Genomic DNA, 13,816 nt, shown 5'->3' with positions numbered 1-13,816 from the left:
GATTTACACCATCTATTCCTTTACAATGAAAGTTACACCTCTTGCAATTGTGTTGTTGTTTGTCTTAAAAATTTGTAGAGACATTATTCTCATATCTCATAGCTAGTTTTCTCACGACTTTACCAAAGATCTTAGCAAGCATGAGATTTTCTTCAGTATCATAATCTACTCGGTCTTTAAAATCTTCATAATTATCTTTAACTCAATTCTTTGGAGGAGTCTTAATATCATTAAGAATCTTTGGTTGATGAATTGCTCCTCTTTTAAAATTTTCCATCTTGAACATAATCAGAACCCTAGAACACACCCAAACAGAACAAGGTGCTTGCTCTGATGCCGATTAAAATTTTGTTCTCAGGAGGACAAATGTTAGACCATATGCCTAAGACAATGTGTTCAACATCTTATACCAAAATTGATAGATATAAAGAACGCAAGAGAATTGTTAACTCAGTTCAGTGCAACAACACCTATATTTGAGAGGCTTCCAACCCAAGAAAGGAAATCCACTCTCAATAGTATTAGTACAAAGTGTCTTAGATGAACACCCATTGTTCAACTCCCCTCTTCTTAATACTACCAGTGCCTTTATATTTAGGACTCTCCCTAAATATGAGAACCCCTATCACTTTATCTCAACCACTAACGATATTGATCAATACAATAATAATGAATTACAATTCAACTAATAATTAACCTTTATGCCTTGAATACTCAATTTAGACTTATTATAAAGACGTACAAAAACAACAAATTACAAAGACTCAAAGAACCAAATCCTAACACACTAGATCTTTAATATATGTGTTCACTTCAAATGTTAGGTTTGAGTCTCCTTAAATAACAATGCAACTTTTAGGCTTTTCTCTAATGACATAAGATTTGATCACGTCCAGATTTATAGAGGATTCTGTTTTGATTTATTTTTCAAAAACCTCAAACGAAAAGATTTAATTTATTTTGATTCAAATTTAAATATCTAAATAATTAGATTTGATCTAATTCAATCTTCCAAACAAATCTAATCAACACATTGCTAACAGATAATAACAAATCTGATTGAAACACCAACCATAATTTTCTCTCAAAATAACAACAACCATGGCCTGTTGACAAAGGCCAAATGTTGCATACGTGATGGGACATTTGGTATGAGATCTGTCAACGTAACAAAATTCTGAATCTTGAACAAATCAAATAAAAACTTTACTTGATATACATCATAATTGCAACTTATCAAGTAAAAGATTCAGAATTAATCTCTTGCAAAAACTAAACCACGCTTTAAATCATCCTTAATTGAGATTGGAAATTTCTTCAACAAGTGAAAATCCAAAGCTTGTAATTAAAACAAATCCAATAAAATATCTTCATGTATTATTTATTTAATTAAAACTTCAATCAATATCTTTGTATATCAATTTCAACAAATCTTAGATTGAATAAAACCGAACTAAATCTTCCTTCAAAGCATATTCAATTAAATCTTTTTCTTTAATGCAAATCCAATCAAACCAAATCTTCTTATTTGAATAAAATAGTTTCCAAATTGATTTGGATTACCAAGCTTCTTCCAAAAGAAAACTTATGTATCTTCTGAAGAAATAAACACAAAAACAAATTTGAAGAAAATCTGACCTTAATTCGTACGCTAAGATGTCACAAACATGTGCTGAACATTTTACTCAACAACCTGCTTACAACCAAATATTTCTGTCAAACACTTTAGCAGAAACTGGGACTGAACAAATCTTCTTAGAAACAAACACAATCACACTCAAATTTTCTCATGAAATCTAGCTAACAGACTGAGGCTAGATGTTGCACCTCATGTTTGAACATCTGGTCCCACATGATGCATCTTCACAATTAACATCTTGTACTACCCATGCTATTTTACCAAAATCAGCCAATCAAAAGAACAACAAAATGAATAAGTGAAGCTTGTTCGATTGTGCTTAAGTGCAATATTGTGTACTTATGTTCTATATGAAGCATTGTAAGGTACATTGTACTTAAGTGCAATGCAGAACATCATAAGGTACATTGTTCTTAAATGGAATACAAAACATATAATGTACAATGCGCTTGAATGAAATATGGAACACCGTAAGGTACGATACACCAAGTGAAATACAGTACACCTTGAGACACGATGCACTTAAGTGGGATTGTTGAGCTTGCAACCTATATAAGCATTATATAAATATAACTCTTACGTTGAAGTTTTCTCATTTGATGAAATTCAATTTATGAAACTCTAGTTGTGCTCTCTCTCTCTCTCTCTCTCTCTCTCAAAGTTTTCATTCATAGAACCTAACAATGAGATTGAAGACACTATGTTCACGTGGACTGAGTAGAGCCGTTGTTGTTCAACGCTCGTGATCGTTCTTCTAATTCTGCATCAATAGTTAATCGCCACAAGAGGTAATCACTCTATCATTGATCATGCTTATTCTTAAGGATTGACTTAAGAGAAATTTTTTGTTTTTGCATTGCGTTTCATATCGTAATTTCACTTGAGATGCGCGGAGGAATAGTCAAATAGACAATAATGACATTGTGATGGTGATGAGTATGGTAAGGAAGAAGCTACTATATGACTGGTGGTTCCAAATGTGAGACATGAAGATGTTGTGCAGAAGTTAGTAGCGATAATGGAGTTTTCTTCTAAGGATGATATTTTCTTATTTTTTATGTGTTGATGGAACATGACCCTCATCGTGAAGATAGCCTATGATGACCTCGAGCTTTTTTTGGGTTGAGCTAAAAAAATGAGTGGTAAACAAGCTTTAATATTATTATCTAAGTTTGGTTGATTATAAGGTTTTCGAATCGTCATGATTAATGCAAAACTTTTTTATTTTTAAAAAGCATTATAAATGTGACCCCTTAAATATTGTTTTTTAAATGACCTTCTGTGGCCACTAGTACCATGTCCTCATCATCATCCACTTGAATGAAGACACAACCTCCCTAATTGAATTGACTTTAGATTTAATTAAAAAAAATATGCGCTTTTAAACTTATTAATAAAAAAAAGTAAAATTATTGAAATAAATTTCTTTAATGTAAGATCATTTTAAATTTTTGGATTCTATGTAAAAATTTCAATTTAGCGAAACTTCGACAATCACAATATATAAATTATATTTAACCATAACTTAGTTATGATAAAAAATATAAAAATGTTTTAACCGACTCTAGAATGAGGACAAAATACTAACCAGAGTTAATATACCATTAGAAATAATAATATTTTCTGACACTCTCATTATCTTTTCTTAAAAGTGTTCTTCTTGAACAAAATTAAAAAATAAAAATATTTTCACAAAATAACCGAGGAGATATCAACTTCTCCAATAGTAACTATGTATATATTATTTTATTTAATAATAAATATAAATATTATATTTGGTCAATCTAACTCTCAAATTAAAAATTCTTATTGAATAAATTAATTATTGTATTTTTCACAAAAATTTCAACTTTATTCAATATTTCAATCATACATATAAAACCTTAAAGATACAACTAAATATTCAACATTCAATTATATAACTATAATTTTTAATTATAAGGCTTAATAATTAACATAAACTATAAATTTAATATTTAGATTATTCAAATATAATATTTATAGTAAATCATTAAACAAAATAATTCTACACAAAGCTTCTTCTAGGATATGTTAATCTTTTATGAGTTGTTAATATCGTCACCATTCAAAGTGGAGTGTGCTATCCACAAGTCCATCAACACGTGTAACAAACACTTCAATTTTCTCTTGTTATCTCATCCGCCACCAACCCATTTCAAACCCAAAAACTTTTGAACACAAACAGAAATTCATACCCTATTCAATGGAATCTGTTCTGAGCCAAACTGGTGTAGTATTTTGCCATAAGCCACGTTTTGGTGAGACAAAAAATGGATTCTTAGGCACCAATTTCAACAACAATTGTTCCTTTGGTAGGGGAGTTAGGAGTGTGGTGGTTGTGAAAGCGGAAGCAGGGGGTGTGAGTAGTATAAATCCAGATGTAAGGAAGAATGAAGAAAAGGTTGTTGATGCTGTTGTGGTTAATGAACTCTCCAAGCCTGTTACCCCTTATTGCAGGTAAAGGTTTTGGAAGTTTTTTGTTTCTTGTTAATTGTATCATTATGAATCTTAATTAGTGTGATGTTAATATGTTACTAGTGAAATTTTCAGTTTTATTGGTTGAAATTTGGGATTTAGGGTTTGATTTTTTTTTTTTTTTGGCTTTGGGAATTAGGGTTTGATTTGGGGATTTTGTTTTGGCTTTGGATGTAGGGTTTGATTTGGGGATTTTGTTGGGTTTGGGATTTAGGGTTTGGATACAAATTTAGAAGACTAAAAATTTGTTGAGATATTTAAAAGAACTGAAACATATTTAATTGAAATTAGATGAATATTTGTGAAGGGTAGTTTGTGAATGTTATTGTTATTTGATTAGTCAAGAAACATGCTTTTCATGTTTTGAAGTTATGACAATAATTCATTAAGGCTATATTTGGATATTATAAAATGAACAAATTGGAATGAAATGAAATTACCGGATTTGAATGAAATGGAATTGAACCGGGCGGAATGTAACCGTAAAAGAATGGAACTGTAACATAGTGGAGCGGAATGAAATGGAATCGAAAAGTAAAGCTTTTAAGTCTTTTATCAAATGGAAAGTCTTGAATTTTCCTTGCGTATAGTTTTCTTAATTTTATGTACATGTTTAAATTACAAAAGTTCTTAATCTTTTTCTGGCTTTTTTGGGGGTGCTTTGTTGCAGATGTTGGAGATCAGGAACTTTTCCTTTATGTGATGGCAGCCATGTAAAGCACAACAAGGCCACTGGAGATAATGTTGGGCCTCTTCTTTTGAAAAAGTAAAATTAAGGATTTTCACTTGTGTTATTTCAGAGAAATTAAATTTTCAGAGGTTGTTTATGTATCAGAATTTATTAATATTTCAGTGTTAGAAATAAAATGTGGCTTATCTTGCAGTTCATGTTAGCTTTTAGATGGTAACCTAGATGTGAAATTAAAAACATTACCATATGTGAGAATGATTTTTTACATGATATCACGAGAGCTCGTTGAACACTGCATGTGCCACTGCTACCGCAAGTCTCCATTGTCCGGTAAGCCTTCAACCGTGCGCTCACCTAGCGCAGCCCTAGGGACCACCGTGAGCTCATCCTATTTTTCAACCAAAACACCAGGACCAGAATTTGTCTTCATTTTCCTTTTCTTTGGCTTACACATATATAGTTGTTTTATGGTAGATCACTTTGAGCCAAAAAAACAAAATTTCTAGATCGAAGGAGAGTCGCCATGTCTAATGTTAATTTTTCTTTTAAAAAATAGTCTTGAATCATCTGGTCAACTCTAAAAGGTTAAATTATTTGGTTGATGAACTCATGTTTGAATCATCTAGTCAAAATATCAAAAATCAAAGCATATGGTTGATGAACTCATCAAGTTTGGACCATCTAGTCAAAATATCATAAATCAAGGAACTTAAAGATGACATTGTCTCTTGAAGATAATATTTCAAATTTCCCTCTTAATGAATCATTTTGAACTTATCACAATTGTAATTGTCTTGGTAATAGTAGTATAAGAAAGTGCAAATTACAAGTTATGCATGGCATTTATGACAACAATACATTTCATGCGAAAATTGTCAACGGTTTGATTGTGATTTTCTATAAATACACCTCAATCGATACATATGAAATACTAGTACAAGAGTTTACAAGTATAACATTTATTCAAAAATCAAGCACTACTAAAAATTGTGTATCTATGTATTTGTCGGTAATAATTCTGTTTTTAATGTTTTGATGACGATAACACTAATAATTGTTGAAGTTGGTGGTAATAGTTTTTTAACTCTTTGATGGTGATGATCAAATTTGAAGACATCTTGAGACTCAAGATTCCATTAAAGAGTTTGTATGATCGATGTATCTAGCAAATGATCCTGAAAGCCTTAGAGTTGTGAAAGAGAGAAAATATAAAAGCTCGCTTAATCGTGTCTGATTGAGTGACCAGATTATTGCAAAGTATGGAAATAACTCCAACACACACGCATATAAAAGCTCGCTTGACCGTGTCTGTCTGAGTGACTAGATTATTGCAAAAGTATTAACTCCAACACACACGCATACACACACATGCACAGGTGCGCGCCGCGCACTGCATACGCACGCACACACACGCACACACGAACTTACGCACGCACACACGCTTACTCACACACATGCGTGCACACACACAAACATACACACACCTTTTATCTATCAAATTTCTTACCTACCCCGTCATGCTTGCCCATCACCCCCTCTCTCACGAAACTGTCATCATATTGACGCTTGGGCAAGAAGTCCGTCCCTGAGGTCCATAAAGGTCTACCCTCACCTCGCTGACGTCCGTAAACCCTCTCAACACAGTGATGGTTGGCCAGTCACAAAAGTGACGCACGTCACCGTTGCGCATAACACATAATTATGCGTTTACACCATTGGAGCACCCCCGAAGCTCCAATTTTGATTGAAGAAAATCCAAAATTCACAACAAATCATCACACATCATTTATACAACATTAAGCACATCATTTTCGCACAAAATAGTCATTTAACACCAAATCATTCATACTTTTCATCATAACTTCACATAAGCATATGAACATCAAAAATCAGAATTTCACACACAATTTTATACGAAAATCAGTAAACAATTACAACACGAGTTTCACAACACATCACTGCAAATCAAGAGAGGTTTTACACAAACCATCTCTAGATTCAACGATTTCATCAAACTAGGAAAATCAAAAGAAAAAGGAGGATAAGGAATCTTCTTTATCCTTATGCCATAAAATTCATATCATGAACAATTCCCCCTTACCTCGAATTTGCAGCAAACATTAAAACTTTTGACTATGGAAGCTCCATTCTCTCCTTCAAGAGCTCTCCTAGGGTTTTGCCTCCACTTTTCTCACCATTTCTACGTACCAACCAAAACTCTCTCCAAACTTTTCATTCTCAATAAATAAAACCCAATTCTATTTTATTTTAAATAAATTTGAAAATTCCCCTAAACTCTCATTAATTTCACCCTTTTTACAATTTTAATTTAAATTCTAATTTTCTCCCCAAAACTCAATTTCTCATTATTTATGTTATTTAAATAACTAAAATTGATAATAATTCTAATAAAATCATACTCATTCTCAATAATAACAATAAATTAAATATAGCACTCAAATAAAATAATATAAATAATTTTAAACTCAATTAAAATAAAATAGTCAAAATCAGGGTGTTACAACTCTCCCCATTTAAAGAATTTTCAACCTCGAAAATTACCTGAAAGAAATAACTTTGGATAAGACTCTCTCATCTGAATCTCCTGCTCCCATGTCACACTTCCTCTAGCAGGTCCTCCCCACACTACCTTTACAAAAACGATCTCTTTACCCCTTAAGTGTTTCACTTCTCGATCCTGAATCTTCAAGATGTCTCAACAATCAAGTTCTCTCTCACTCACATATTATCCATTTGGATCACATGGGACAAATATGGAATATACTTCTGCAGTTGAGATACACGAAAGACATTGTGAAGATTTGAAAGAGACATTGGTAAGGAAACTCTGTAGGCCTTTTGTCTTACTCTTTGAAGGATATGATATGGATGAATAAAATGAGGCGTATGCTTTCAAGACTTCAACTCACAACCAACACCAGACACCTGAGTGAATATCAAGAACATGAGATCTCCCTCTCGGAATTCAAGTTCCTTCACTCACTTATCATGATAACTCTCCTGTCTACTCTACGATTCCTTTATCTTCTCCTAAATCATCTTAACCTTCACAGTAGTCTGCTAAACAATTTCAGGTCCAATCACAAAACTTTCACCTAATTCATACCAACACAAAGGTGTCTTACCCCTTCTACCACACAAAGCTTCAAAAGGTTTCATTACAATACTAGAATAGAAATTGTTGTTATATGTAAACTCAATCAATGACAAGTAACTCGGTCATTTACCTCCTTGCTCTAAAACATAAGCCCTCAATAAATCTTTCAAAGACTAGATAGTCCTTTCTGCCTGACCGTCCATTTGCGATGGTAAGCAGAACTCAACCTTAACTTGGTTCCCAAGGATTCTTGAAAACTCTATAAAAACCTTGATGTGAACCTCAAATCTTTATCTAAAACAATGCTCGAAAGAATACTATGCAACTTCACAATCTCATTGATGTAGATCTCTGCTAACTTCTGCTATAAGTAACCGATCTTTATCAGAACAAAATGAGTCGACTTAGTCAGTATATCCACAACAACCCATATCAACTCACTTTCTTTTGAAGTCTTTGGAAAACCCGCTACAAAATCCATATAGATACTATCCCACTTCCACTTAGGAATGCTTGAAGGTTGCATAAATTAAAATGAATTCAGATGCTCAATCTTTGACTTCTGACAAGTCAAACAATAATACACAAACTCGGAAACATCATTCTTCATACCTGGCCACCAAAACATCTTCTTAAGATCTTGATACATCTTCATGGCTCTGGGATGAATACTCAAACTACTCCTATGACCTTCTTCAAGAATTCTCTTCTTAAGCTCTGGAAAATCCGACACACAAACTCTGTCCTGAAATTTCATAATCTCATTCTCATTTATTCTAAAGTCCACTTCTTTACCTTGGTTTTTGTACTAATTAACCAATCAATCCTAAGTCTAACTTCTGACCTTCCTTGAACTCTTCTAGTACGTTACTAGTCAACTTCAGCATATCCAACTTCACACTTCTTAGTGTCATCTCACACACCAAGCTAAGATCTTTGAACTACTCGATCAAATCCATTTTTCTCTAACCAATATCATCGACATATGCAAAGACTTCCTACTTAATGAATCAACCACCAATTTATCTTTACTAGGATGGTAAATATACTCAAAATCATATTCCTTCAACAATTTTTCCATCTCCTCTACCTCGTATTTAGCTCATTTTGATCAAAAAGATACTTCAGACTCTTATGATCATTGAAAACTTCAAACCTAGAATCATATAAATAATGCCTCAAAACTTTAAGCTCGAAGACAACTATTGCCAAATCCAAATCATGGGTAGGATAACTCCTCTCATGAGTCTTGAGTTTTCTAGAAGCATACACTACAATTTGAATCTTTTGCATAAGCACACCATACAAACTCGTCTTAGATGCATCACAATACACAATAAAAGATTTACTCACATCTAGTAAGATCAAAATTGGCGCTTGAAGCGCCGCAAAAAATACAGAGTCGCCACCAGATTTTGTTTATTCCAAAGGAAAGGGAAAATAGCGATAAAACCCCAAATGAGAGAAACAATCTCGCAACCAAGAGCGGATTCGGAAGTCGGTTATGCAAGGGGAAGGTATTAGCACCCCTCACATCCATGGTACTCCATGGGAACCACTTGCTCGTATCAAATGCGTATGCATGTTTGTTTATCTGTATGTTGCTTGCTATAGGGAATGAGATGAGAGATGAGATGGGGAGAAAATAAGTTTTAAGTTAGTGTGCTCGCCAAGGATTTGAGCCCTTGTGCCTACGTATCCCCATACGTGCAATAAGGAAGTCAGAGCTTCGTAGTTCGGCTCAAAAATGGAGGATTTGTTTGGTTGTTTTTACTGAGCAGTATTGACGTTCGCGCGCTACTGTTCACTTGCTTGTTTACTCTGTCATAGGAGCGGAAAGTATTTGCTTGTTTTCGGTAAAGTGGATACGATTGGTTCACACTATAGCAGTTAAACATTACTTGCTCGCACATGGAGGCTTAAGCTTCATTCACGGTAGAACGGAAGTAACACGTTCTTATTGAAAGGTTTTTGAAGAGAAAGCCCTAAGGAAAAAGATGATTTGATTTGTTAGGGTTGATTTTATGTACGGAGACAATCATCAGACCCTTGGCTAGATACAGTCAACGGTCCAATAACTCGGGAGTTGAGAGGACAATGTTGTCCTAACCACTCTTTTTCATCCAAAAAAGATATTTGAATTGTGAAAAGAATTTGGTAAGTCTAATCATTGGAACTTAGAGGGAGACAAGTATCTGACCCTTGACTAAGTACGGTCAACGATCAAAGTACTTGGGAATTGAGAGAACAATAAAGTCCTAACTATTATTTCTCATCCTCATAGCACATAGATCTAACTTGTTTGAATCATTAGATATTTTAAGTGGAACGCACGTTCTAGGCCACTTGATCTGCCACCTCAATTAATGAGGGAGATCAGGTGGCTCACGTTTTTTCACATTTTCTGATTTTTGTTTTATTCCTTTTATTTTCATTAATTGATATTAATTTTAATATTGATCCAAAAAAATATGAGAGTTTCACCAAAAAATTTCAAAAAATTTCCTCTTTCGTATTCCGAATTAAAATTATTTTTTGGATCATTATTAATATTTTTTCATGATTTTTCATGATTTTGTGATTATTTTTAATTGTTTAAAAATACTTTTAAGTCTCTAAAAATTCTGATTTTTTTTCTCCAAGGTCCTTTGACCTTGTTTGACCTATGATAAATCTCATGGCCATTTCTTTGGTGTTTTGATGAGGTTTTAGGAATTTGACACACCATATTTTATTTAAATGCATTATTTTAGTCTTTTTAATTTGAATAAATGCCAATTAATTGTGTTGACCAATTGTGATGACTTGTCTGAGTTTGACTCTTGTTGTTGGACCTTGGTCAAGGTTGATTTGATTTTGTCAAGTTAATATCATTGGATTTAGGGGATTGATGGAATGTACATTCCATCTCCCAAAATGAATGGATGATACTAATTTGGTAAAAATCGTCCTTTGACCAATTTGAGTTTTGATCCATTCCCCCCCCTCTCTTCATCTCATTCCCATTGTTTATGCATTCATATCATTTGGTCTATGATATCTCAAAGTCCTAAGGCTAGTTGATTGAAAAATCAACATAAGTATGGATGAGATTAGGCCACCTCTTTTGCATATTCTTTTTGTGTGTGGTATGTTTCATGAGCATAGTCCATTATACTATGTCTCAAACATGCATTAACACCAAAATTCTATTGCCCGACCTCAAATAGTTGTGACTTCTACATAAGTCCAATTATGATTGCTTAACATAGCGCTAAATTTGTGACACAAAAGGCATAACATTTTAGTTAGTGAGATTGTAAGTCTCCCCTCTTTCATGGTATTGTGTGGAAACTTGGCCTTTCTTCCTTCCTTTGGAAGATGTCTTGGCTCAAGGATCCATGCTTGTGATAAGGGGGTTGAGTGTTCTCCAAGGAATGACTTAAAAAATGAAAAGCAAAAGCAAAACAATACTAACTTCTAACTTATTAACAACTAACTTTTAATTTCAAGCCATTTACTTTAATGTCATTTAATTTTAGTCTTTACTCATATATAATTAATGAATTATTTTCTCATCCCCCCATTCTATTTGTTTGTAAACATCATTTTTGTACCAAATACATATGCACACAAAAAGGGCTTCCTAGGAGTACCTAGGACACTTTGGGTGCTAACACCTTCCCTCTGTGTAACCAACCCCCTTACCTATAATCTCTGACATTTTATTAGTTTTGATTTGAAAACTTCTTACTTTTGGGTTTTGTTCGTACTTTTTCCCTTTTCCCTTGGAAATAATAAAAGCACGGTGGCGACTCTTGTTATTTGATGTCTAACTTATCCATAGCTTGATGATCATGAATTTACCGCTATAGAAATTAAGTGGCGACTCTGCTGGGGAGTAGTCTCCAGTGGGTTTAGCCTACTTTTTGTGTGTATATATTTGTATATATGTGATGTTTGTATATATGTACGTGTGATATAATCTATTTGTTGTGCTTGGTGATCTCTGAGTGGTGAGATAAGTTCTAACCCGAACTTGAGTGCAATTAAGATATAAGGATGGTATAGTCATGTTCGACTTGTGTGGAGTAGTCCTTAACAAGTTGGCTTGAGATCCATCTGCTAAGTGGAGACTCTTTTGGATTTGGAAATGTCACACAAGTATTTATGGTTAGGCATTACTATCTCTAATTTGGGTCTGAGAAGCTGAGGACTGTAGAACATTTACCCCCTCTTGGCCTATTTAGGACGTAGTGCGGAAACCGTTCAAGTGTAGACTTGATAATAGTTGTTACGTGATACTACACTCAGACGAGTTTCTCTTGAGAATATTATGGGTCGATAAGTCAGTCATCTTAACCTGTAATATCTGATAGATGGAATTAAGACTCTGGGAACTTTTTAGAACATGACCTACAGGTTTTATCCTTAGTTAACTCCTTTGGGATGGTTCTTACCCAGACTCCATGCTCGTGACCTACAACAAACCCTTGATTCTTGGTTGATCCAATCAAGTCTTGTCAATATCAATGGAACTTGGGTGCTGATAAGGTGAAAACCATAATCCACCAAAATGGATGATTGATCTTGACAATGACTTGATTCATCCCTTGACCTTTGTTTGCCTTATGTGTGATCCCTTATTTGTGATTGTTGCATTCATGCATTCATGCGCATCATAACATGCATCACACGAAAATTTCAAGGAACTGAGGTATTATTTGCAAATATTTTCAGACCATGGATTGTGGACGAAGGAACACTAAGAAGTACAATTTTAGATGTCCCGACTTGAAAGAGTTAAGGAAGATAACATCTTTTATATTAGATCCCTTGGACTTCAAACAATGTCATGGGAAGCTTTTGTCTATCTTGTCTGCTGATGTGGTTGAAGGACTTTTGAGTGTGCTAGTGCAGTTCTATGATCCTCTCTACCGCTGTTTCACTTTCCCAGATTTTCAGCTTGTGCCTACCTTAGAGGAGTATTCTCATCTTTTGGGGATACTTGTTTCTAGTAGAGTACCTTTTAGTGGTTCAGAGGAGATTCCCCGATCTAGTCTTATTGCTGAAGCTCTTCACTTGAAGAAGTCTGAGATAAAGGTTGATTAGGTGAAGAAAGGAGGTTTGTTTGGGTTTCCATCTGATTTCCTCGTCAAGGAAGCTACTACTTTTGCTCAAGCCGGTAGTGTGGACGCTTTTGAAGCTATCTTTGTGTTGCTCATTTATGGATTAACTTTGTTCTCTAACATTGACGATTTTGTTGATGTTAACACCATTAGACTTTTCTTGATTGGGAATCTTGTGCCTACTTTGTCGGGTGATATGTATTTCTCTTTGAATCTAAGGAATTCTAAGGGTGGTGGAACGATCGTATGTTGTATTCCTATTCTGTACAAGTGGTTTATTTCGCACTTGCCTTAGACGTCTGCTTTTGTGGAGAACAAACAATGTCTACGGTGGTCTCAGAGACTTATGTCTCTCACTAATGATGATATAGTTTGGTATGATCCTTCTTTGAGCGGTTTAGACATTATTGATAGTTGTGGTGAATTCTCTAATATGCCTCTCATTGGTACACAAGGAGGAATTAACTACAACCCTGCTTTGGCTCATCGTCAGCTTGGGTCCCCCTTGAGAGATAAACCTAATAACACTTCGTTAGAAGGTCTTTTCTATCAAGAGGGTAAAGATCCCCAACATTTGAAGCAGAAGATTGTGCATGCTTGGCATAATGTGCATAGGAAAGGAAGATCCGAGCTTGGTTCATGCAATTGTGTAGCTTTGGAAGCTTACACTCTTTGGGTGAAGAAGAGAGCTTTGGAGTTAAATATGCCTTATCCTTGCGAAAGACCTATGTCTATGGTTGTGGTTGAGCCATTAACTCTCTCTA

At 34.3% G+C, this 13,816-nt stretch overlaps 1 protein-coding gene across 1 annotated transcript; it reads left to right on the top strand.

The window, feature by feature from the left end:
• The first annotated feature begins 3,670 nt into the window (after positions 1 to 3,670).
• On the top strand, positions 3,671 to 5,023 carry LOC127130770 (CDGSH iron-sulfur domain-containing protein NEET). The gene is made up of 2 exons (XM_051059736.1): positions 3,671 to 4,117; positions 4,806 to 5,023. The coding sequence occupies exons 1-2, from the start codon at positions 3,864 to 3,866 to the stop codon at positions 4,903 to 4,905; spliced, it is 354 nt and encodes a 117-aa protein (XP_050915693.1). The 5' UTR covers positions 3,671 to 3,863; the 3' UTR covers positions 4,906 to 5,023.
• The last annotated feature ends 8,793 nt before the right edge of the window (positions 5,024 to 13,816 follow it).

This window comes from Lathyrus oleraceus, chromosome 1 (genome assembly GCF_024323335.1).
Source record: "Lathyrus oleraceus cultivar Zhongwan6 chromosome 1, CAAS_Psat_ZW6_1.0, whole genome shotgun sequence".
NCBI lineage: Eukaryota > Viridiplantae > Streptophyta > Magnoliopsida > Fabales > Fabaceae > Lathyrus > Lathyrus oleraceus.
Note: the sequence above shows the minus strand (reverse complement) of the source record. Positions and strands in the feature narration are given on the sequence as shown.

Excerpts from the sequence above, each read along its gene's own strand:
- LOC127130770 (XM_051059736.1), top strand. The coding sequence starts at position 3,864 with ATGGAATCTGTTCTGAGCCAAACTGGTGTAGTATTTTGCCATAAGCCA. Across the intron at positions 4,118-4,805 it reads CCTGTTACCCCTTATTGCAG|ATGTTGGAGATCAGGAACTT; the intron begins GTAAAGGTTTTG and ends GCTTTGTTGCAG.